The following is a 25,000-nucleotide window of genomic DNA, read 5'->3' as shown; positions in this document are numbered from 1 at the left end:
CAGACTAAGACATTTTTGAAGTTGGAAAAATCTTAGCTCTAAGACTAAGAACGTGAGACATGAGAACGTGAGATCTGAAACATTAAACCTGAGACATGAGACCTGAGACACGAGACATGAGACCTGAAACAAAAAACTTGAGACATAAGACATGAGACCGGAGGCATGAGACGAGAGCCATGAAACATAAGACCTAAGACATAAGATCTGAGATCTGAGAACTGTCACATAAGACCAGAGACCTGAGACATAAAACAAGAGACATGAGACAAGAAACCTGAGACCTTAGACATAGGGCATGAGACATGTCTCAGGTCTAAATTCTCGTGGCTCAGGTCTCATGTCTTAGGCCGATGACATAGTGAATACGATGCGATGCGATGCGGTGAATGCGGTTCAATGCGGTGAACCACATTTGATGAAAATGTATGTGAATCGCTTAAACCTGACATACTCAACGCGGCGAAGCAGATGTCAATTTGTTCCGCCGCTCGAGTTCGCGTAGGCTGCGTCCGTTGATTTTCCGCCAATTCGCATCGCATCGCACTCACTATGTCATCGGCCTTAGATCTCAGGTGTCGTGTCTTAACCCTCATCCGCATTAGATTTCATTACCCTAATTAGCACTAAGAGTGTCAATTTGACACTCCAAGCTAAAATCTTCATAACTCTTTTTATATCTAAACGATTACAATGAAACTTGTATCACCTTGTAATGTCAGTAAAATATGTTTAGAACATTCCCCCTTATTCTGCGCCGCGCGTGAGGTGACGATAGTCCAGTCACCCGATTCCAGTAGCCGCTTTAGGCGAGAAACGTCTTTCAGAATGAACTTCTGGAGTTCTTATCCTACACAGCAAAAAATTTCTAAAAGTACACGGAATCTAAAACACGAGTGATCTATTTTTTCTTGAGTGTAATTACAAAAAGATGTAATTTTAAACTTCTTTTTTTTTTTTTTATAATTCTTTATTTGAAACGGCTCATACCTTCAGGTTTTAAGGAGCCAAAATCGTTTTTGTTTTTACAATTGTTTGCTTAGCTTAACACTTTGAGTTTAAAGAAAAAGATGATAGAAAGGGAAATATGAAAATAAAAAGAATTATAGACGGAGATCGATAGCTTTTAGAAAAAGGTAAATTTCGAACATGTAGTCCAAGTCTAGCACAGCTAGCACGTCTCTCACTGGAACGTTAAGTGGTTTTCCTCGGGCCCGAAGGGAGTCTAATAAATTCGTTCTGGCGACAAGATGGACCTCACACGACCAGACAATATGCTCGATGTCATGGTAACCTTGGCCGCAACTACACAAATTGCTGCCAGCAATGTCAAAACGATAGAGTACCGCGTCTAAGGAATAATGATTGGACATGAGACGGGAAAATATACAAATAAAATCCCGACTCAAGTTCAATCTATTAAACCAGGGTTTAAGGCTTACCTTTGGGATAATCGAGTGAAGCCACCGACCCAACTCACCCTTGTCCCATTTGCGCTGCCAGTTGACAAGAGAATTTCTCCTAACTAAAAAGAAAAACTCGTTGAAGACGATCTCACGCTGATACGTGTCGCCTTCTGTCGCCCCCACCTTTGCCAGAGAGTCTGCCTTCTCATTACCCACTATCGAGCAATGGGAGGGAACCCAAACAAAGGTGATGGAGAAGCGACGTCTTGTTAAAGCACTCAAAATATCCCGTATCTTCTCAAGGAAGAACGGTGAGTGCTTTCCCGGTCTTATTGAGCGGATTGCTTCAACAGAGCTGAGACTATCTGTTACGATATAGTAGTGTCCCGCAGGCCGTGAAGCGATGGTGTCCAAAGCCCAAAAAATTGCTGCTAACTCTGCTATATACACAGAGCATGGTGACTGGAGATTATAAGATGCGCTGAACATTTCGTTGAACACTCCAAATCCTGTTGATTCCTCTATAAGTGAACCATCGGTAAAGTACATTTTATCAGCATCGACGTGTCTATATTTAGCATCGAAAATTCTGGGAATCAGAAGTGGGCGGTGGGAGTCCGGTATTCCACGAATTTCTTGCTGAATAGACAAATCAAACTGAACAGAAGAGTTGTCGTAGTCTGGGATGTAAACACGAGTTGGAGAATACGAAGAAGGATTTACCTGCATGGACATGAAGACATTTAAACTTCTTTCGATGTTATATTAGTCTATTTTCCAAAATTGAATAGAAATAAACTGTTTTGATTTAATTTTACACTGCATCATGCAAAAATCAACCAGTCAATGAAATTTATATCACAAACAGTGTAAAATTATATCTGTTTGATTTAAAATTGAATGCAAATATTTAAATTGTGCCTTTTTATATTTCAAGTTAGTTTGCGCGTCGGGCACAAAGTAAACAAGTCGGAAAATTATTCGGAAACGAGTCATTCAAAGGCGTAACTACAGGAGCACTTTAAGAGTATTTAAAGTAGTAAGTTTATGAGACGTGAAATAAAGAATATGGTTGAAACTAATTAGTTTTCTCTCCATTACAGCAAGGTCAGATTTTTCGCAGCGGCAGATATCCGACCAGTGATTATCCGGAAAAACTTTTGTCAGAACAATTCAAGTGTGCAGGATGCTGACCGAAAAAATATGATTTCCGGAACCATTCGAGGATGCTGATCATGCTGATTCGAAAACATCCCCGTTCTGGGAATCATCGGATGCAACAACAATATCAGCTTGACGCTTTCCGAATGGTTTTTTCATGTTCAGTTTTGGAAATAAATGTGAATTAAAAATGATACATGCGGCGTATTTATTCAAGACAAAAGCAAAAATCTCAATATTTAGAAAAAATATCAATATTTACGATAATAAATTTTAAAAATTTACATCCCTGTGTATTTTTACACGACGGCTTTTGTGATCCAATCTCGTGCATTGATTTCGATCTAAATTTACACGCCTCAAAAATTACATCCTCGAAAAAAATACACCGTGATAGAATTTTACATCAAAATCGATGTTCCGTTTTCGTGCATCGTTTTCGATCTAAATTTACACGAATTTTTCTTGCTGTGTAATCTAGTAGTCACCGTGAGTGACAAATCGATGCTTGTAGTGACGTTTACAGACGAGAATGGAACCTCTGTCACATCGGCTTCGGGAATAACGTGACAAGGCTTATGTGACTCCGACTTGACTCAACTATCGTCACGTCACGCGCGGCGCAGAATAAGGGGGATTATATATAGCTAAAGCTTAAAGTTTTCTCGTTATTCAGCATGAAAGAAAAAAAATCCGAAAAAACATGCCTCCGGAAAACTGCTGTAGTTCATATATTACACGTCCAAAAAAATATTTGTCTTATGCATATGAAAGCTAAAGTTAATGTCTACAAAATCTAAAGACAACAAAATGTCAAAATTTGAATAAAATTTGTAATGATATTTTTTTTCAAAAACTCTACCACCGCTCAAATAGTTTTTACTAGCAATCTAATGAAAAGTAGGTTTTTCAGACCACTTTTTTGAACTTTTTGTGACCATTTCATTAAAAAAATAAAAATAAAAAATATTTCTTGGCTTCATGATGTAGACATTAACTTCAGCTTTCATATGCATAAAGCAAATATTTTTTGGACGTGCAATATATGAACTACAGCAGTTTTCCTGAGGCAAGTTTTTTCGGATTTTTTTTTTCTTTCATGCTGAATAACGAGAAAACTATAAGCTTTATGCTATATATAATTTTCTAAACATATTTAACTGACATTACAAAGTTTCTAGTGATATATGTTTTGTATGAAATTCAAAATAATTCAAACGAATTTAATAGATTTTACTTTTGGAGTGTCAAAATGACACTCTAAGTCGGAAAAGGGAGTTTTTTTTGTCCAGGCTTCTAAGGGTTCGTCCAAAATAAAGTAAAGATGCGATATTAAAGAACTTTTGAATTCATTTAGGCCCCGAAGAATTTTTTTTTTTTTTGAAGCTTCTGAAAAAAGTTACAAGCATTCATATGTGCTATAGTGTCAAAATGACACTCTAATGCGGATGAGGGTTAAGTGTCAAGTCTCAGGTCTCAGGTGTCATGTCGAAAGTCTCAGAAAAACCTTGCCAAGACATATTTTTTAAATTTTCCTAATATTTCGTTTGAACTAAAGGTTGGAAGCGGCGGCCTTAATACATTGGATAGGACTGCCGGGGCTTCCTAGGTCTGCGTGAAAGCTTGAGGTGATCCCTTAGCCCTGTCCGCCACGCGACAGCGTGGATGACAAAATGTCTTTCAAATTCGAACGCACAGCGTGAGGAGCAGGGATGCCAGGTGTTGAGGATAAAAAATCTGGGCAATTTCGAAAAAAAGTCTGTGTGTGTCTGTGCATAAGGAAGATTGCAAATTTGGTACCAAACAAGAAATTTCACGATGCGTGTGAGCGGGGGGGAGGGGGAGATACTGTGGTATTTAGGTTATTTTAGAGTTGAGACATATATAACAAACACTGTTTTCTTACACGTAACATGCCGATCTTATTCTAAAAAAAAAGTTTAATGAATGATTGATCAAATACCAATGAATACAAGCAAGATTTCAGTCTAATCTGGCACTTACGGATCAAATTTGATACATGAATATTGATTTCATCACTCAATTGTAAAAGTCTGTAAAATCTGGGCACTCTCAGCAAAAATCTGGGCAAAATCTGTGTCTGACCAATATCTGGACGAAGGGTCAAAAGTCTTGGTTTTACAGACAAATCTGGGCACCTGGCAACCCAGGTGAGGAGTCGGATACCAAAACGGTTTTTAAAGGACCATGGTTAATATTAAATCAATTAAAGTACCCAAACCAATTTGATCTCATAATACAAAGAACAATATTGGTTCTAAAAGAAATTTAGTTGGAAAATTTCAAACCTGTAGGTTCATTTAAAAAATCATTTTGAAAAAATAAACTTCGAATCATATGAAATTTACAAGAATTCATCAGAAAAAAAAACATATAAAAATACTAGAGAGAAAAATCTGGGATTTGTGTCATTCTGGGAAATGTTCCATTCTAGGAAAAAAAAATCTGGGAAACAAAATTCTAGTAAATGGTGCTCTGGGGAATTTTTTTTCTGGGAAATGGTTCATATTTGTAATTCTGGGGAAAATTCATTCTGGGCAAAAGTTTACGGGTAAATGGGATACAATCTGGCGATTTTCATGTGTCACCAGTGTATTATATTTTTCAACTGATTTTTGGCTGCGGCCTGCTTGAAATGCCTGTGTTAAAACATTATTAGGATAATTTCAATATTTTTTCAAAATTTTATTGGAATAAATCTACTCAGTGGTTGGCAAGTAGAGCTATTTCTCGGATCCATTTTTTCGACTTAGGGCCTTCAAGTGTTAATGGAAATTAAAATTTAAACTAATCGATCCTAAATTCCATTAAATTAGGTTTTCCGCCCTGCGAGGGATGAATTCAATAGGATTGGGCAAAGTCTAATAGAGAATTCGTTTTCAAGTGGTGGTGCACCGGGGCACTACCGGTAGTGCACTTTTTGCTGTTTTTATGCTCGTTTTTACGAAGAGTAGTCCAATGGTAGTGCACCATAAAGTGGACGGTGGAACACTCTGAAAATATTCGGTGTTGCTTGCGCTCTCACCAATACTATCATGAATTTTGACAGCACGTGGTTCCCGATGTAAACAAATATCAGCTGGTTGGTTTATTTATTTTTTTTTTTGTAATCTGAAAACGGAAATAGGTACTCGAACGAAGATGAGATTTGCGAGGAATAAACGTTCAAAATACCTTCAAGCTGGGGTAACTGCAGTCTAGCAGCAGCAGCAAGCATAGACCGCCCAGAATCAGCCGGTATTGCAGTTATCATCAGAGCCAGAGGCGAATCTACCAAGCAAAATAAATCTGAAATCTTCACAATTTAACATAATATATAAATTCATGCTAAAATTTTCATATTATTTAAAAGACAATGATCAACTAAAGTAAATTTCATTTCAATTTTCGAAGTCAAACGAAAACAAATACCAGCTGTAATTGATTTTTGACAGCTTGATGTTTTCTGTTGACACTGCCGATTTCACGAACACCAACAAAGGTGAGTGCAAAACTCGATTCATGCTCGTTTTCAGCGTGGATGGTGCAACACTTTCGGGTGGTGAAAACGAATACGGTATAAATTCACGCGTAATGGAATGAATTCCTTAAATCGAATACAAATGAACATCAACTTTATGGTTCATCCAGTTGTTTATTTTGGAGATACGAGTTTTTCTTTTAAATCTTTCTGTCGAAAAAGCTAGTTTTTGGATTGGTAAACTGTTGTGAAATTATTTAAAAAATGTTTCTCAGTTGTATTTCTATCTGTGGAACAGTTTAGAACTGTTGAAAGTTAAGGTAGGTGCTAATTTTCGAATATAATCTTGGTTATCAACTAGATTTCTTTTTACCTGTACCGGATACAAGATGTATAGTATATTCAATTAGTAAATTTAAATGCAAACAATCGTACTAATGCTCGAATTTTTCTTCAAGTTATTGTTGGAAACCGCAAAACTATGGATGGTAACCAAATACACAGTCGGAAACGGAAAGCTCCGAAACCACTATTTGAAGAGGTTGTTGTGAAGGAACCAATCGATAAAAACATTAGGTAAATTCTGAACTGTAGTTATGGAAGGAAATAGATTAAAATGTTTCCCAATATTAGAATGCTTCCAGAGTCGCAACCGTCCACCAGTAACAGCCGACGGCATCGAACGTCTCGTCACGTTCAGGTTGATCAAGAGGATTTCTATCGCTACGCTGTGGGAACAAAGAGCAAACTGAAAGCAGACGAGGATCCAATATTCCTTGCAGATAATGCTGTAATTGACTCGCAGTGTCGCTTCTGTTTGCGCAAAGTAGATAAGTCATATCTGAAGCTGATTGAGGGTGCTTTGAAGGCCAAAGTGCGATCAATGTTCAAGCTTAAAGTTCATCCCTACGATTCCTACCCATATGTGTGCATCAATTGTAACAATTACGTGCACGCAATGTTCGACTTCTATGAATCGGTCATAAAGTCTAAAATTTTGCTCAGAAGCGAGAAAGTTGAGCTTATTGAAGATAACAGCGAATGGGTATCGACAAAGCACGTGGCAGCAGCTGATACTTGCCGAGGAATATTGAGTCGACATCGGAATCATATTGAGCGAATATATGAAGCTTATGAATATCGCTCGAATGAACAAGAAAATTTTTCAGTTGAAAAAACAGAATCTTCTGCAGAAGACGAAAAAACTGTTACTAAAGAATTATCTTTGATTGAAGAGTGCGCGAATGAAGATGAAATTGGAGAAAACCTCGTCGAAGTAAAAGTTGAACCAGATCTTTCAGAGCATGATGATGACGTCGGTAATGGAAATGAAGACAACGACGATTGTGATCAATCCAATGATTCAGATACCGTAGATAATGAAAACGACGGAGACTATCAACCTGCGTCAAAATCTCCTAAAAACAAAATAAAGATTATCGATGAAACCAACAGCGAAAGTGATAATACAAACAATAGTGAAGCAGAAGCCACAGTAAAAGTTAAAAAGGGTAAACGGAGGAAAGGAACTTCGGAAGCGAAATCTAAAGTCAAGAAAAAACCTGGTGAACGAAAAGTTCGCAAACCTTACGAGAAGTATTTCGTGTGTACAATTTGTGGCAAAACTCTACATTCGGCGACGAAAGAAAGTCACATGAATCAGCACAGTGGTAAGCATTAAAATATAATAGTAACTAACTTTATGATCTATTCTATAAAGTTGATTGATATTCGTTTTCCCATTTTGCAAAGGTGTTCAACCGTACACGTGCCCACACGAGGGTTGTGGTGTGAAATTTTATGCCAAGGCACATCGCAACCGGCACATCAGTCGGTTCCACAATAAGAAAATTTGTGACATTTGCGGCTGTTCGGTGCTGAATTCTGCGGGCAGAATGAGGGACCATATGATGCATCACGCGACCACCGAGGAGGCAGTCGCGTGCGGTATTTGTGGTAAAAAGTTTTGGACCGAAAACTATCTGCGACGGCATATGATTATCCATACGGATTTATTCCCGCACGATTGTCGCTACTGCGGGAGGAAGTGAGTGGTGATCACCGGAGACCGAATAAGGCACTAAATACTTATTTTTATTCTAGATTCAAGCACAAAGCCAGCAAGGATACACATGAGAGAAATATGCATGAAAAAAAGAATGATTTTGGCCCCGTTGGTGATGCACGGAGTAATTCGAATGAAACGCAAGACCCTCCGTATATAAATCCAATTTGACAGTTTTAGTAAAAGTGCTTTGCTGAATAATTAATATTTAGAATATTTTAAAAGAAAATTTCCTTTGGAAAGTGGGTTTAACGCGTGCTTCCTCACAACCAGAAGAAAAATTACAAATTTTAATTAATCGTTGGTACCATATTGATTTTATATTGTTGATGTTAGTAAGATCACGTTGTTGCAGTTGGTGTAATGTAATCTGCGAAATGGGTTAAATGCGTTAAATGGGTTAAATGATTACTTCATGCTGCAGCAGTTCAGTAAGTTGAAGGTTCATTTTTGTTCATGCCGTTTATTTATGTCACAATGAACTGTGTCTATCTTCGTTTTTCACTATCTGCAAGGCGTCTCTGAAGAAAATGAAGAATGCAAGCAAAAACAAAATCCAAAAAATCACAACAATGTCTGACAGTCGCTTAAATTAATCTTCGTGAAATGTTTTGAAAGTGTTAATATTTCTTATCGTTCTTTATAGTTATTTTACTTTTAATAAGGCTTCATAATGGAGACACTAAATATTGGGCGCCGCAAACAGAAACCCGCGGATCCATTATTTGAAGAGGTTGTGATCAAAGAAGAACCGATCGAGAAGCACGATATGTAAGGGCTTCTATGTTTATAATGGAAAGAAACAGTAGCTATTATTATTTTGTCATATTACAGATTGATTCCAGAACCGAAATCCACATCGAATCAGAGCAAACGCCAGCGAACGTCACGCCATGTTCAGGTGGATCAAGAAGATTTCTACCGTTATGTGGTAGGAGCAAAGGTCAAACTAAAAGCAGACGAAGAACCGATATTTCTGCCGGACAGCGGAGTGGCCGATTCACAGTGTCGATTTTGCCTGCGTAAAGTCGACAAATGCTACCTAAAACTGATTGAAGGCGCGCTAAAGGTCAAGGTTAGATCGGTATTCAAGCTGAAAGTCCACCCTTACGATTCGTATCCGTACGTGTGTGTAAATTGTAGCAATCTCGTGCACGCAATGTTTGACTTTCAAGAATCGGTTATAAGATCTAAAATCTTGCTTAGAGGTGGAAAGGTTGAAACATGCGACAATGGCGACGATTGGGTTTCGTCGAAGCACGTTGCTGCCACAGATACCTGTCGCGTTATGGTGGAGCGACATAGGAATTTTATAGAACGAATGTATTACGAATATGAACAAAAATTGAATGGTGTAGAATATCCCTTAGTCAACATAACAGAGGAAGAAGGTACCATCCACAAGAAGGATGAAAATATTTCAAAAGACGACGAATCAGTAGAACCATTTGAATGTATGGCAGAAATTTTAGGTGAAGATAGAACACCAACTGAGGAAAATCCAGTACAAGTTAAAGTTGAACTGGAAAGCTCTGAGTTCAATGCAGCTGATTCAGCTGAAGAGAATAACAGCGGGAGGGAATCAAACGATTCTGTTCAACATGACGACAGTGATGCAGACTATCGACCTGACCTATCACGAAAAGGTTTATCGAAGCCAGTCTACACCAGTAGCAGTGAAGGTAGTGATACAGATGGAAGCCGTAAAGTGACTCAAGTTAAGCGCAAGAGAGGAAGACCGAAAAAAGTCGCTTCAGCGGCCAAACCTAAAGCGAAGAAGGAAAGGAAACCCTACGAGACACATTTCGTATGCAATGTGTGCGGAAAGACCTTACATTCGGCATCGAAAGAGAGTCATATGAATCAGCACAAAGGTGAGTGTATGAAAAAAAATGATAAAACTTCCCAATGGATTTTGTTCCCATCTATAAAACTTAACAGTAAAATTTGTAAACATTGTCCTCATACACAGGTGTACAACCGTATGCATGTCCCTACGAGAACTGTGGACAGAAATTTTACTCCAAAACTAACCGGAACCGGCATATCACCCGCATCCACAACAAAAAAGTGTGCGACATCTGTGGCCTCACCGTGATGAATTCGGTTGACAAAATTAAAGAGCACATGATGCACCACGAGACTGCCGAAGAATCGATTGCATGTAACATTTGCGGCAAGAAATTCTGGACCCACAAATACATGAGACGACACATGATCATCCACACTGACTTGTTCCCGTACGAATGTCAGTATTGCGGCCGGAAGTAAGTTCGAGTAATGGAAGTTTTTGTGAAATGATGTTAAAAAGTCATTTTTACCTTACAGGTTTAAACATAAAGCCAGCAAAGACACTCACGAGAAAAATATGCACGAAAAGAAACACGATTTCGGTAGCGCTATTGGTGCTGCTAGTAGTTCGGCAGTGTTCGATAATTCTATTGTGTAGATGTTGGCAGTATAATATAAGACCTACATAATTTCAACAACATTTATCTTTTAATCCATAGTGGGTCGATTCATAGACCATGTCACAATCCACTCTGAAATTTCATTTTAAATTAATGGTGAATGGTGATTTGGTTTGTCCTATAATCTCATTATCAGATACCATCAAGTATATACCACAAAGAACACGATTTCGACTTTTTGTTGAGCCACCAAGTACCTAGTACACAATGAGTATTGAAACCAGAGTTAGCTACAATCGCTTTTGATAAAATATTAATCTAATTGAGAAAGGACACATGAAATTCGAGAAAAATCGGCTAGAAACAAGAATGTTTTCGAGACAAGATATTTTATGTGGAATGTTTCGAAATGCAGTTTCGGACCAAGAACACAATTGTGAGGGAATTTGCAATAAATGGAACATATCTAATTATATTTCAAAACAATTCAGCATAAGCTTTTCATACAATCAATTTTAACCCAACATTTTGTAATATTTTGTTTAAATTGTGTCAGATTGCTATTTTCTATTAATTATTATTTTCGAAAAATTAATTCAGTTAAGTGTTTATTCCTGTACATCCCTACGAGCCTGATTCTTGCCTAGCGTTCAATAATGAATTTTGTGCTTGTTCATTGGTTCATTCATCGTAAGCAATAAGTGAAAAACACTGCAGCTGTCAGAATAAATTCGATCTCCAAGCTTGTTTAGTGGATTTCAAAGAACGGAGATATTTTTGAGGAAATTGGTCTAAAATCTGGTTCCTTTTCCGTCGGAAATTGTTTTAATTTGTTCGTGAACGTTTATGCTAGCTGAAGTGATCGAGAAAAAACTATTCTAGAACCAGTTGGTAAGGTTTTTATCATCGCAAATTTTCTTCCTTAATCCGACCATATTTGACTAACATTTGAGAAAGACCTATGTGGAAATTGTTTGACGATATTGGTTTTATTCATAGGCCTTTGATATTTTTGTTTTTTTGAATTACTTACTTCCTTTTTGCCTCAGTTTAAAAGCTCTAGAGAATAATGGATGAAGAACCGATAAGTCCCAAGCTCGAACGAGAAATCGATGTAGTAGGGCCCTCATTCGAAGAGGTCGTTGTAAAGCTCGATCCTGACGAATGTCCTTTGATGTTAGATGAAAACACTTCGCTGCGTTCAATGCGTCGAAAAAGGTTTATTTACTCATATTTGGTCCCAATTTCATAGCAGCTCTACAACCCTATATTCGTTACAGAAGAGACTCATCCAGAGGGGATTCTCCGATCCAGCGAAAACATCACCGACATGATGCCGTACCGGAACCTAAACAAATTGTTCGTCAAACACAAACCCGCGGAGTGCAGGTGACGAATGACGAACTCGATGCATTTTGGGAAAAAATGAAGCTCAAATCGACGAGGATTACGGACTGTGGAACAAGCATCCGTGAGCCAGAGGAAAAAATTCCACCGCAATGTCGATTTTGTTTGCACCGGTTACCCCAGAGCTCGCTCAAACTGATTGACACCAAGCTGAGGGTGAAGGTACGGAACGCTTTGCACATTAAACGTTTCACTCAGGATGCGTTCGCCTTTGTTTGTGAAATTTGTTACAATTTGGTGGAATGTTTTTTGAATTTTCGGGAATCGATCGCGAAATCGGTTGTTTTGCTTGCCAATACTAGGATAACTTTTGAGGAGCAAAGTTGGTTAACACCTGAGCATCAGTCTGCTATTGGTCTCTGCAAATCGCTGACGGAGCAGCACCGGAGAAAAATCGATGATGAATATACTCGCTACACGAACTTGCATCCTCCTTCACCGGAAGAGCTTCCGATACCGAAAAGAGAAATCGCTCCATACGAAAGTGACCATGATTATAACGATACAGCATCCGTGGAACGTGCAGATTCTGCCAATGACAATGACAATGATAACGAGACAAAAGATGAAGAAGAAGATGAACCAGTTGCTGCAAAACATATGGAAGACTCGGATTATATGGATGCCTCGGATCGACTTGAGATAAAGACTTCGGCATCGGACAATCTCGAGGAAGCTGATAATTTTAGTGACCCGGACAAATATGACGATACAGCAGGCAGATTTGATGATTCGGATATCGACGACTCGGATTATGAAGAGCCTGAACCGCCGAAAAAGAAGAGGGGCAGGCCCCCCAAGATAAAATCGAACGATTCAAACATCAAGTCATCAAGTAGGGAAAAATGGTTAGATGATGAAGATTCACCGCCAAAAAAGAAACGGGGTCGAAAACCAGGATCTAAAAATAAAGTTAAGGATCCATCGGAAGTTAAAATCAAAACACCTAAAATAAAGAAAGAGCCCAAGCCAAGAAGAAAACTGGATCGGTTGGAAACACACACCCTATGTGATACCTGTGGCAAAACTATTCATATTCATTCTAAGGAACCGCATATGAACCAACACCTTGGTAAGTAGCAAGCAACAAATTCTGGCGATCATTTCTAACCTGTTGCTACGTTTCTCGTTTGAAGGTATCAAGCCCTACTCCTGTCCGATAGAAGGTTGTGATCTGACATTCTACGGGAAATATCTGCGTCATCGACATGTGAAACGGATGCATGGGGTTGATGGAGGGGCCCTGAGCCACGAATGTGATATCTGTGGCAAAATAATTCGCGGTCCAAAGAGTTTGCTAAATCAACATAAAATACGGCACGCGCAAACGGAGAAATCTCATGTGTGTGAAATTTGCGGCACCGGCTTCTGGATGCCGAAGTATCTCCGGCGGCACATGATTATCCATACGGATCTGTTCCCGTACAGTTGTCAGTATTGTGGAAAAAAGTATGTGAACTGACTTCAATTCCGTTCAGACAAATTATAGTTTAAATTTATTTCATTGCAGATTCAAACATAAAGCAAGCAAGGATACTCATGAGAAAAATGTGCACGAAAAGAAGAATAATTGTGCAAACTTTGTTGTTGAAGAACAGCTTTGGACCGGAGAGGGTGATGCTCCCGTGGAAGAACAGAACACAAAAGTATTTCCGACGGGATTTAACTAAGCGACTAGAAAGTGGCATTTCATTGTAATTGATAAGGATTAAAGTATTTGATGTCTACTCTTAAATACGTTTGATTAATTTTGATGATTATATTTTCGACTTTGTATTGATTAAACAACCTCAGACAGGATCAATGCTATGACATTCAGAATGCAAATAGCAAATCAATATTATGAAAACCCAAATAAGTTGTACCGCTGTCCGCGGTTTTCAGCGGAATAGTGTTTGGCGGTTTACCATTTGGCAAATGGACATAAAACGTGACATGTCTATTGGCGGTTTACAATTTGGCAAATGGCAATGTAGGCGGTGTTAAATTTTAAGGCCATTTCGCGATTTTTCTTTTTGGCTGTATGGAACATTTCGCGGTAGATATTTACTAAAAAATATATCTCCTAAGCAAATGTTGCATCCCAATTTTTTGGTTTTGGTTTTTTAGGTTTACTCAAAGATCTAGGAAGCCCGCTTGTTTTAATGTTTAGTTACTCAGATGTCTATTATCTGTTCCGCCTAATGGACTTATTCACAAATTTACAATACCGCACAGTGTTAGAAACCGCTGAATGCCAAACTTCTAAAAGGACCAAATGACAAACCGCCAAACATTACAATGGTATTGCACACACATCTTGAATTGAAACGCTGATTTATAGCCAATCTAGGTATACGTACAAAGTCTGTTTCAAATAATCAGTTTGAAGATTTCAAAGTTTCATTTAGCCAGAAGCTTATAGGTATTTTCTTGTTACAGTCATCTGGTGGATAGTTCTATAAATTTTTTGAATACTTACATAATTGCGACAGGCTTTCAAGCTGCGTTTCAGCATACATTTAGGCTGATGTCATGCTGAAGCAACTAGCAACGCAACGCAACGTTCCAATAAGATTGCGTTGCAACGCATTGGTATGTCATGCTGGCGCGACCTGTGACTTTGAAATTCCCTACAAATCATCACTTCTCTACATCTGATAATGCTTTGAATCGTCTCCTTTCTTTCGGGAGCCATCAAAAACTCATCAAATCACGACCCGGATTGCAAGAATGCCAAAATTTGAACCGACAAAATTCCTTGTTTTTTTGCCGGAACTAAGAATTCATGAAAATTTTCTCGCCGATAGGGCTTTTGCTACACACACATACAAGAGGTCTGTTGGGCACACATCAGTGGTTTTTGTATGCGGAAATGGCAAAATTTAGCTAAAATATTGTTTAAAATTTAAATGAATGCGCCTTTCTCTAAAAAAAAGTGTCAATAAGCATATTTTGAATCATTGGCTAACAAATTGAATCAATTTGGTGAATATTTGATTGAGTAGCAGTGCAGAAACTAGCAGAACAAAATGGAAAAACATGACTATTATGTTTGAAAGGTACATTCAACGGTTCCCCCAGATCTTTTGTTTAAGTTTTCGGGTATATCTTTTAGAATATCTAACTCGCAAGATGAAGGAATATCTAACTCGCAAGATGTTTTCATTGCGAAATTTATAAAGATCTTTAGCAATATTTCCTCTGCATCCTCAGGAAACAGTCGTATCCTACACAAAATCTTAATTTTTTCAAAGCATCTCGCTCGAAATCAGAAAACAAAATTGCGAACAAATAAACAAAGGCACTGGCTCCTTAAAAATGTGCTGCTTATTGAAAAACTTTCTATAGTTTTCATAAATAAATTTGAAAACTAACTTTCTTCCTTCGAATCGTATTCATTTTGCATTAAGCTGTGTTGTTTGTTTGCCCAACGGCTTACTAATACTAATGCACTGTGCAAATGCCCTATTGTGCTTAAAACCCGGAATCACTGCTTCAAATCGAAAAAAAACAATATTCCTATTGGATTTCCTACTAGTCGCGCTACAAAACACATTGGCATCAGATTGGTCGCGCTATACAAAGCGACCAGTATGACAGGTCTGCGCGATTTCCATGGAGATCAAATGAGAGCTGGTTAGTCGTGTGAACGTTGCGTTGTAGGTCGCGTTGCTAGTTGCGTTTTCTGTAGAAGCTTCCAATGTATGCTGTTTGCAATGAAACTTGCATACAAGTTTCCGTTGAAATAAAAATTATTAGCGCTGAAAATTTTGTTCTACAAGTTGTAATTTCAAAATAGAAAAATATAGGGACTCACCTTAAAATTCGGTCGACAGTCTGAAGCCCAACATTCGTCTCAAGAATAAGGAGAAAATTTCTTGTAATTTCGGTCGAACCGATTGACCGGAGGGCATAGTACCAGCCCCTCCGGCTCAGCCACTTCAATCCAACAATCTTGACTTCTTTCACACTTTACGGTATACTTCACTTCACTTCACATAATTAAAAACTTTAAATAGACATTTTTTACCAAGCAACCGTATTTCATTTTTAAATTCTTCTTCTTCTTCTTCTACTTGAGCTGCTTCACGGGCAGCTCGGGATAAGGGCCAGTGCATTTTTAAATAACAAATTTGTTTTTCGGATAAATTTTTAAAATTTGGAAACCGGAAAATTTGCGTCACTATCGGTTCAGAATTTTAACGGGTTTACTCTGCCAGTGCTCCCAGTAACTCTCAATAGAAACCAAAGCATACAGTCAGAAATGAAAAAGAAATATACAAAATATTATTTTTCAGGTATTTATTTATTTCTTGCCGAAAAATATAATATATTATCGGTTATTAAAATTTTTGCATTGAGATTGAGATTGAAGCAACATCTTGCGATAGAAAAAAAATGTTGAAGCTATAGACTTTAAAGAACTCACGGTTATTAAAATTTATGCATTGAATCCTTTCTTGGCAAGAACTGATTTATACCTTTTAAACCTAATCGTCAGAGAAATAACAGAATCTAGAAAACTAATTATTTGTATATTGTTTTCATTTCTCAGTGTAGGCTTAGCGGGCATACGCAAATCTTATAACTATATTTGCTATATATAGCTACTTTATAGCTATGTTTATATGAACAGTCACAATTTCTGGAGGGTTTCGATAATCGTCTTGATTTTTGAGGTAGAGTTTTTTCATATGCGGGTATAGGCTTAATGATAACATGGAAACGTATGGTACTGTTGTCTACGTTTCTTCCTCCCTGTGTTCCAGTTGTCTCTGCGTCCAATACTGCACAGTGGGCCCGGCCAAGTTAAGATGAGTAGTAAATGTACTTTTACTACTCACCGGGATGCTGACAAGATCTGGCTGTGTATGTATCATAAGCATAAGCATAAGCATAAGCATGCGGGTATAGGCTTAATGATATTTTCGATATTTTAACGATTTTAAAATTCGTTCGTAAAAACTAAAATTTCATTAAAACTGGCAGCATCGCACGATAAATCCTGAATGAACCGAATGAAGGTGTTCATTTCACCAAATATGCATACTGCGACAGGCTGTCAAATTCTTCTTAGTCCGACACAATAATCCTCTTTCAGTTCTTTTTTGGTTAACGTTCATTTTTTTTCAATAAACAGTTTTATACTGTTTTATAGTCCTTTTTTCAAAACATTGTTCTGAAAATTCATGTTATCTTTTGACCCTGAGAAAGGTACATGGATTTTCCACCATTTTTCTCCGTTAGAATTTTACGTTTCTTATTAAAATCACTGTTAAAATGGTACTACGTAATTAGTGGACGACCAACAAAAAACGTCAATATATTTTGTTGTTGATGCCTGGCTAAAAAAATCAGAAATAATTTCTGATTATTGTAAAAAAAGTTTATTAAAACTGTTTATATAAACAAATTTACCGGAAAAATGGAATAGAAGTAACTGGATTTTGCGTGAAGATGTAAGTTCTGAATATTTTTAAATTTTGGCAATGTATTCTCACCACTTTTTATTTCAGATTTTAAAGCGTTTCAAAGGTTGCAGAGATTTATGAATTAAGAAGTTTACGATGGCAGTTTCTGAAAATTATGTTTTGAAAGACTTGTTAATCGAATCTAATTATGAGCAGATGCCAATAAAGGAAGAATCGAGCGAATCGCCGTATGAGGCATTTGACTCTCCTACAGGAGATTACAAAAGGTAATGTTTAATGTATATTATTGATATTGTTAGGACTTAGGACTCTTAACTTAGTACGGGAGCCTGTCAGTTATAAACTATAGTTCAGGTTAAGGATATGTATTTTTTTTATAATTTAGAAACATTCTACTCTCGAGCTTAATTTGTTATCTATTTCTTAGAGCGTGCCTGCTCGGTACAACTAAAATACCGAAAGCGTCCTCGTCCCAGTGTCGCATGTGCCTCCGTAAGGTACCGGTAGAATATTTGGCGCCCTTAGACGGTACCTGCCTGAGCAATTTTGAATCATTTTTTGCCTGTGTTATCGACGCGACCAATCAATTTGTCTGCGATAACTGCACCAATCTAATGGACATACTGGTAAACTTCAAACAGGCTGTTTTAGATGCCAATCGTATACTGGAGTACGGGTCATTTACCTTGCAAGGCAGTTTCTGGCAAGACCCGGATAACGTGGAGGCAGTTGCGAAAAGTCGTATTATGGTCGAGTACCATCTGCAGGAGTTGAATTCAATGGTCGAGTGTTCGGTTGAAAACGTCGATGATGAAGAAAAAATGGAAATGTTTAGAGGATTCGACGATACACATCTTATTGCAAAAAAATCCGATTCTGACAGCTCTGAGGAAATGATTTACCGACACTATGACGATTCAGAAGATATTCAGTTAGAAGATTCAAATATGATACCAGGACCACCTGATGAGGAAATAGAAATTGAGTTCGAAGAAATTCCGATTGAAACGAAACCATCGATAAAACCAACATCATCCAAAACATCAGTGGCGAGTAAGAAACGTAAACCTCATAGAAAAGGAACTTCGGAACAGACAAGTTTAGAAAAACCTACCATTGAAAGTAAAAGTTCAAGAAATGAATCGAGCAATAAAGCTAAAAAATCGCATAAAAAAGCAACCGACGGTATGATCATTAACACAAAAAAGAAAAAAATACGCAAGCCGCTTACGTACAATCAAACGCATGTTTTGTGCGACTTTTGTGGCAAAACCATCCACATCATGACACGTGAGCATCACCTGAATGAACACAAAGGTTAGTCACATTTTCGCGTTCTGGTTCCAAACAAAAATATATTTTCCCCAACCCTTTTAGGTATTCAACCGTACCGTTGCGAAAAAGGCTGTGACCGAAGGTTTTACGGTGTGCTGCACAAGCAAAGACACGAGCATCGCATGCATGGAGGCAGTGATGGCGGGGCCAAAACACAGGAATGTGACATCTGCGGCAAGGTTATCAGAGGTTGCGTGAACGACCTGAACCTTCACAAAAAAGTGCACGAAGGCAAAGAGTTCAGGTGCGAGACGTGCGGCAAAACCTATACACAGCGCCGCTTTCTTTTGCGGCATCGCATCGTACACCTGGATGTCTACCGGTACGAGTGCAATTATTGCTCGAAAAAGTAAGTTTCAGTCTTTGTTCATTCAAGTAGTCGTAATTCTAATGCTTCTTGATTTAATTTTAGATTCAAATATAAAGCTAGCTTGAAGGGTCATGAAAAATCTGTTCATGAAAAAAAGTCCGTTTTGTCACAAAAGATGTAACAATATTTTCTCCAATACTTCATCAGTTCTGCGAGAAAAAAAACCCAATACTTTAAGGAAGGAATAAAACCCATTTTGACATTTGAACTTGAGGGCGAATTCATTAGCACATTTGTTCGGTATAGACAACTTCGAAAAGCCGTTTGCTTGCTTGTTCAAATTGCCACATTCCATGGAAGGGATCATGACAAGAAAAGATAAGTACATCCTCAGAGCTATAGTTCACGTAGACAATATTGTTCGATGAAATACAAATACCAGGGCTAGAAGTTGGTAACTTTTTAGTAACTTTGTCACTTTTTTCAGGCTGGTCACTCAGAAGTAACTTTTTTTGAAATTTGGTTCCTTAAGTCACTATTTTGTATATAATTTCCTTACAACTGAGCTTATTTTTTTTTAACTTTTTCTACTCATTATTCAAAACATTATATTGTTTCACGACAAGTGGTATGTATTCATAAGTTAATTATTAGGTTATTCGTTCATTATTTATTTGACGGATTCCTTTTCTTTCCTTTCAAGTCCTGTGGGAATTCACACGACCTTTATTGAGAGAATGGCTCAGATTCAGTAAAGAAGATTATTGCTTTGATATATCGCTTACACTTAAACATTATATGGATGACAATTGGAATTTAACCAAAAATAGTTTTCCGCCTAAAAAATATTTAGTTTTTTGTTTATTTGTGATACTTTACCAGCGTTTTGGCATTCGTGTCAAAAAAAATATTTCCTAAAGTGACACTATTACAACATGTTTAACCAAGATTTGAAGTGGTATGACTTTTGAAGCTTGAATTTGTTAAAAATAATTCTCAACTAAATTTAAAAAAAAAATAACAATCAATTGACTCAATTGAATCGAAAATATCAGATATTTCATTTCTAAGATCCTTTATTTCTAGACATTTTCGAATCATTTGAAAGATTGGTAAATATGCAATGATTTCAAACCATTCGATCGAGTTTTGGATAACTTACAGTAATTTTTGTACCTTTATAGAGGTTACTACAATATTCCAATAGGCGTTTCTTGGATGGATACTATATCAGTGACTATATTTCTGAGGTGTTTCTTGGATCTGTTATTTTTTTAAAGAAATTGTCGTGTAAAATCATCTATGAATATTTCCTTCCTTTTTGAACATCATTTTTTTTTCTAGTAAATCTTTCTAATGATTGATATGTGAATCAAGCAATAAAGGCTGCAGTGAATCTCTTAGGAAATGTTCAATTTGTGTAATTAAATTCCCTTTGAGTTAGTTTTAAATTAGAAAAATTATATTCTACTTTGAAGATAGGTCTCGTAGAATTATTTAGTTTTTTGTGTTATTATCATCTTAAGTCAGTTTTTTCGCTAAGCTTCTTTAAGTCATTGTCAATCTTCTGTTAACATTTTGTCCTTTATCTTTTTAAACCTCTTTCATTGTTTTGTCACTTTTTCATGAGGATCTCCCAATTTTTAATTTCATGACTCTTTCATGAAATGAAATTTCTATAAATGTAAATCTTAGCTCAACTTCAAGTAAATTTTTCAAACTTTTCGTTAAACATGTGCTGGTATTTTATTTGCATTTGTAGATCTCTCACATATAACAAATTTGTTGAAAATTTTGATTTCTGTAAATTTATTTCGAATTGTTAACCTTTTTCAATATAATTTTAGAATTTTTCAACTGTTTTAGTGCCATTGAAAAAATTCTGATGGTGCATTCACTATAGAATAAATTTTCAAAATTTGTGGGTTTTTTTTTCAAAGAAAATGGATAAACTCGAAGATCTTTTCGGGCTTTGTTGTCCTAGTCTTTACAGTACGATCTTTTGGTTCCCTTCCATTGTTTCTTTAGAACTGTAGGATTCTGCGGTCGCTGTTCTTAAGTTATCTAAGCTCATTTAAAATGTTCCTCTTTTGTCCAACATATTGCTTTTCTACAAGTGAGGCCAAGAGCCTTCCAAAAAAGTTTTTCAATTAACAGAATTGTCTTTAAAGTGTTTTGTTTTAGTTTTTAATGTCATTTTTTAGTTAGGTTTCGTCTTGATCTGGTCACTAATTTTACCCTAATTTCACTTCAAAGTAACTATTTTGCCCTACTTTTTTACCGCATGGTCGCTTCTAGCCCTGAAATACGGATTCTCGCACTTTTCCTGAGAAGTTCGTTCGGACATTCAGCTAACCCAGCTAACAATGACGAGACTTAGACTATGCATGCTTGTGGAGGGCCCACGCGTGGTAAAACATATGTTTTCGAATTTGCACGAAGCTATTTGTGGATGAAATGTATGAACTTGCCTAAATTTATGAAAATGAACATGGTTCAGATCAGGGTAAGTACAGCTACGGGTGGGTTAATATACCAAAACACGGAATCGACCATCTTGTGACAGGCAATCGTAATCGTATAGGCATGGTACCTGTATACATATCTTTGTACCACATTGGACATGGTAGGCTAATCAGGCGAACAACTGGCTGTCAAAAAGCGTTACGTCTCCACCACAGAAATGTTTGGTACTTCTTGCCTACTTTTCCTCAAAATGCTTACACCCTAACTGTAAGCACCTTGGTTCAGATTGAAAAATCTTTTCACTTGGCAACGCTGTTTTTGGAAACATGACAAAATGAACACGCATTTGAAATCTTTTCGAGTAGGGTGAACGTGAACGCCATAAAAGTTAATATGAACATAAACATTGGAGAACGCTATGCTTTCAATCGAGTTTTAAAGTACATTTCGAGAAAATGATTTATTATTGTGCAGTCCGAGGTTGTAGAAACAAAATATCGGTTACGAAACACGATACCACCATCCTGTATCATAAATTTCCTACAAACAAACAGCAGTGGGAAGCTTGGAGAGTATTTTGTGACAACGGGAAAGAATGGACACCCGCGGCAAATCAAGGTATCTGTTCGGAACACTTCGGGTCGGAATGTTATGGTTATGATGCTGGGTTTGCATTCCAGTCCTATCCTGCCCTTGCAAAACAGATAAGACGTCTCGTTTCAAAAGGTATAACAATTAATTTTTAATTTTTAAATTTTTTTTTTACATTCGAAATGTTATTCGTATAAAAAAATTTCAGCTGTGCCCAACCTCCGAGCACCTGAGCCTCAGCCACGACGATCTTGGTCGATTTCCCCACTGCCATGGGATGATCCACCACCCGGTAAGTAAAGTAGCTGATAAATTGCAAGAAATTCAAAATATTTACTATTTCTGAAATGCCACACTTTTGTTACCAATATTTAAATCTTGAGAATTTCATTCACATTTCACAAAAGGTCCTCGGACTAATTCTTTACCAACCCACCCCTAGGAGGTCGATTAATTCGGACGTAGCTTTTAGTGGACGTAGCAAGTAGATTGGGCACCAAGGGATCTCTAATACAGTCCTCTAATACTCCAGACCACTTCACACTGGTCCACAAAATTGAAAATGATTGGACAGTATACAAATTTACCATTTTTTTTACTTTTACACAGTTGTCGTTTTTTTTTCAATTAAAAAGATGCTCATCAGCCTTTTAAAAAAATCCTGTGTAAATATATGTGTGCCTAATATTAATTATAATTTTTGTTCGCAGAACTTAAAAACGATGGCCAAGAAGCCGAAGAACAGAAGAAGGCATTGGAAGAAATGTTCGTTCCATGCAAGAACTTGGAAGATGTAGAAATCAAGTCCGAATCAGAAGATATTGGCGAATCCGGACCTAAATCTACCGACAATGATGAGAGGTAATTACCTTCGCGTAGATGAATTAACCAAACCCCACTAAACCGTTAACGTTACCTTCATAAATGAAAACTATCAGTATTTAGCATAAGGTTGCAAAAAAATGTTAAAAAATATCAATTTATTTTTAGCGGCACGGCTAATATACCTTTGAAATCGTACTGCCGTTTATGTTTACGATTACTTAAATCAGGTAATTTCGAAATCATTCCCCTTTTCGATTGTTTGGAAACTTTACAGCTTAATACTAAATTTTAACTCACAAAACGGTAAATTCTATTAAAAAGTAAACAAAATGAGAGTCTGTTGAACTGGAAAAAGTATATCTAGCTGTGAAGTTTACATGAATTTACACTGTGATTAACTCAGCTTTTTTTCAGATTTCCTCGAGTTGTTTGATGAAGATGAAATAAAAAAAGCGCAAAACCTCTTCAATTACAAATATTCTGATCACCATCTTATTTGTAACAACTGTTCAATCCTGATGGATATCACAACGGATTTTATTCAAGCTGTGCACGATGCGAACATGCTGCTAGAAGTTTCTGACGTTACTCTTAAAAGTGGCTTTTGGGAAATTCAATCGAACGTGGCGGCCGTCAGAAAATGTAAAAGAATGCTTGTGCAACATTTGGTAGAACTGGGTATTGCTGCCGATACCTACAGAGTTCTCCACAACAACGATGTTCATAGACTCAGCGGAACTTCTAACTTGGAAGGTTCTTCTGTTGGTGAACCAAATGCAAAGATTATTTTCAATAGTTCTTCTGTTGGCGAACCAAGTGAAACAACTGCTTTGAGTAGTTCTTCTGTTGAAGACCCAACTGAAACGATTACTTCGGATGGTTCTTATGCCTATGAGCTTTCCCGTCTGGAGTACAAGGATCTCTTGATAGAACCAATACGAATTGAAGCATTGGAAATGGATGATGAAGATCAGCAACTAGAACGGGAGGGCGAGGACGTTCAAAATACAGCAGAAATTTTGAAAGTTGAATCGGTTGTTGAAATACCATTCGAGCACGATGTTTCTGATATCAATGAGAGCGTCACTTTTGCACTTCTTGCTGCAGATAAAAGTACAGAAAGTACACAGCACAATAAAAAGGATGACCAAACGAAAAATAACACAAATGTAATTTCAAAACGGAAAAGATCAAAAATGACTAGAGAAGAGTATCTTGCGCATCAAAGAAAAAATCGCAAACCGTTGACATACAATGAAACTCATTGGCTTTGTTATCTATGCGGAAAAACGGTTCACATTATGACTAAGGAATACCATATTAACGAGCACAAAGGTAAGACATATATGAATGAGCAACTTATTATTTCTTTGTCAAATATTTTTTCGAATTGTTGTAGGTATCAAACCGTATCGTTGCGAGAAAGGTTGCGATAAGACGTTCTATGGCGTTTTGCATAAACAACGACACGAGCATCGCCAACATGGTGGAAAAGATGGTGGATCGAAATCAATGACCTGTACGGTTTGCGGGAAGGTTTTGCGAACGAATCCTTACGGTATGAGTTTGCATATGCGCATTCATGCATCTGATAAGAGATTCGAGTGTGAACATTGTGGTAAAAGGTTCACAATAAAAACCAAATTGAATGAGCACATGAGAATTCACCTCAATGTGTACCCCTACGAATGCGACCAGTGTGGAAAAAAGTACGGTTTTCAGATATGTAAAGAATGGTTTGATCGTTTTAATTTTTTTTGCTTACTATTTTAGATTTAAATTTAAGCAAGGGAAAGATGTCCACGTAAAGGCTATTCACGAAAAACATAAAATGTGATCAATCTTAAGATTAATGGTTAAAAAAAGGTAAAACTCAAGAATGTTTTTTAAGAGTTGCTGGCGCTCCCTTTTTTAGGACAAGCCTAATTGTAACACAAGCCTAACTAAAACATGTATCGGGTCGTTAAGCATTCAATGTTTGAATATGTTGTTATGTTTCTAGGGCAACAATAGTTACAATAGACATTTATTTTTTTTATTTACATAGTTTACCGTCTAACAATGACATTTATTTTCTTACAAAAATTTTGTCTTGCAGGTAAAACAGCAAGGAACACATTAAATTTGC

At 37.1% G+C, this 25,000-nt stretch overlaps 5 protein-coding genes across 6 annotated transcripts; all 5 read left to right on the top strand.

Moving 5' to 3' along the window:
• The first annotated feature begins 3,580 nt into the window (after window positions 1–3,580).
• On the top strand, window positions 3,581–8,298 carry LOC129739389 (zinc finger protein 181-like). Its single transcript, XM_055730819.1, has 6 exons — window positions 3,581–4,266; window positions 4,739–6,368; window positions 6,507–6,624; window positions 6,682–7,718; window positions 7,801–8,095; window positions 8,152–8,298. The coding sequence occupies exons 3-6, from the start codon at window positions 6,530–6,532 to the stop codon at window positions 8,282–8,284; spliced, it is 1,560 nt and encodes a 519-aa protein (XP_055586794.1). The 5' UTR covers window positions 3,581–4,266; window positions 4,739–6,368; window positions 6,507–6,529; the 3' UTR covers window positions 8,285–8,298.
• Window positions 8,299–8,444: 146 nt separating this feature from the next.
• Window positions 8,445–10,596, top strand: LOC129739390 (zinc finger protein 484-like). The gene is made up of 4 exons (XM_055730820.1): window positions 8,445–8,884; window positions 8,948–9,987; window positions 10,086–10,380; window positions 10,442–10,596. Exons 1-4 carry the CDS (start codon window positions 8,787–8,789, stop codon window positions 10,560–10,562), a joined length of 1,554 nt encoding a protein of 517 aa, XP_055586795.1. The 5' UTR covers window positions 8,445–8,786; the 3' UTR covers window positions 10,563–10,596.
• Window positions 10,597–11,259: 663 nt separating this feature from the next.
• On the top strand, window positions 11,260–13,666 carry LOC129756161 (zinc finger protein weckle-like). Its single transcript, XM_055752950.1, has 5 exons — window positions 11,260–11,415; window positions 11,574–11,742; window positions 11,805–13,003; window positions 13,068–13,380; window positions 13,442–13,666. Exons 2-5 carry the CDS (start codon window positions 11,594–11,596, stop codon window positions 13,599–13,601), a joined length of 1,821 nt encoding a protein of 606 aa, XP_055608925.1. The 5' UTR covers window positions 11,260–11,415; window positions 11,574–11,593; the 3' UTR covers window positions 13,602–13,666.
• Window positions 13,667–17,062: 3,396 nt separating this feature from the next.
• On the top strand, window positions 17,063–19,258 carry LOC129757504 (zinc finger protein 2-like). Its single transcript, XM_055754772.1, has 5 exons — window positions 17,063–17,372; window positions 17,430–17,611; window positions 17,773–18,662; window positions 18,723–19,029; window positions 19,093–19,258. The coding sequence occupies exons 2-5, from the start codon at window positions 17,481–17,483 to the stop codon at window positions 19,169–19,171; spliced, it is 1,407 nt and encodes a 468-aa protein (XP_055610747.1). The 5' UTR covers window positions 17,063–17,372; window positions 17,430–17,480; the 3' UTR covers window positions 19,172–19,258.
• Window positions 19,259–21,637: 2,379 nt separating this feature from the next.
• LOC129755969 (zinc finger protein 37-like) lies at window positions 21,638–25,000 on the top strand. Of its 2 annotated transcripts, XM_055752710.1 has the most exons (8): window positions 21,638–22,182; window positions 22,256–22,339; window positions 22,758–22,908; window positions 23,038–23,099; window positions 23,287–24,207; window positions 24,272–24,581; window positions 24,646–24,738; window positions 24,971–25,000. In XM_055752710.1, exons 1-7 carry the CDS (start codon window positions 21,912–21,914, stop codon window positions 24,707–24,709), a joined length of 1,863 nt encoding a protein of 620 aa, XP_055608685.1. In that variant the 5' UTR covers window positions 21,638–21,911; the 3' UTR covers window positions 24,710–24,738; window positions 24,971–25,000. The 2 variants fall into 2 exon arrangements, with proteins under 2 accessions (XP_055608685.1, XP_055608676.1); XM_055752701.1 differs by lacking the exon at window positions 24,971–25,000 and having other exon boundaries at window positions 21,639–22,182; window positions 24,646–24,962.

The sequence above is a fragment of the Uranotaenia lowii genome, chromosome 1 (assembly GCF_029784155.1).
Source record: "Uranotaenia lowii strain MFRU-FL chromosome 1, ASM2978415v1, whole genome shotgun sequence".
NCBI classification, from domain to species: Eukaryota; Metazoa; Arthropoda; class Insecta; order Diptera; family Culicidae; genus Uranotaenia; species Uranotaenia lowii.
The sequence above is the reverse complement of the archived record's forward strand: the minus strand, read 5'-3'. Positions and strand labels throughout refer to the sequence as shown.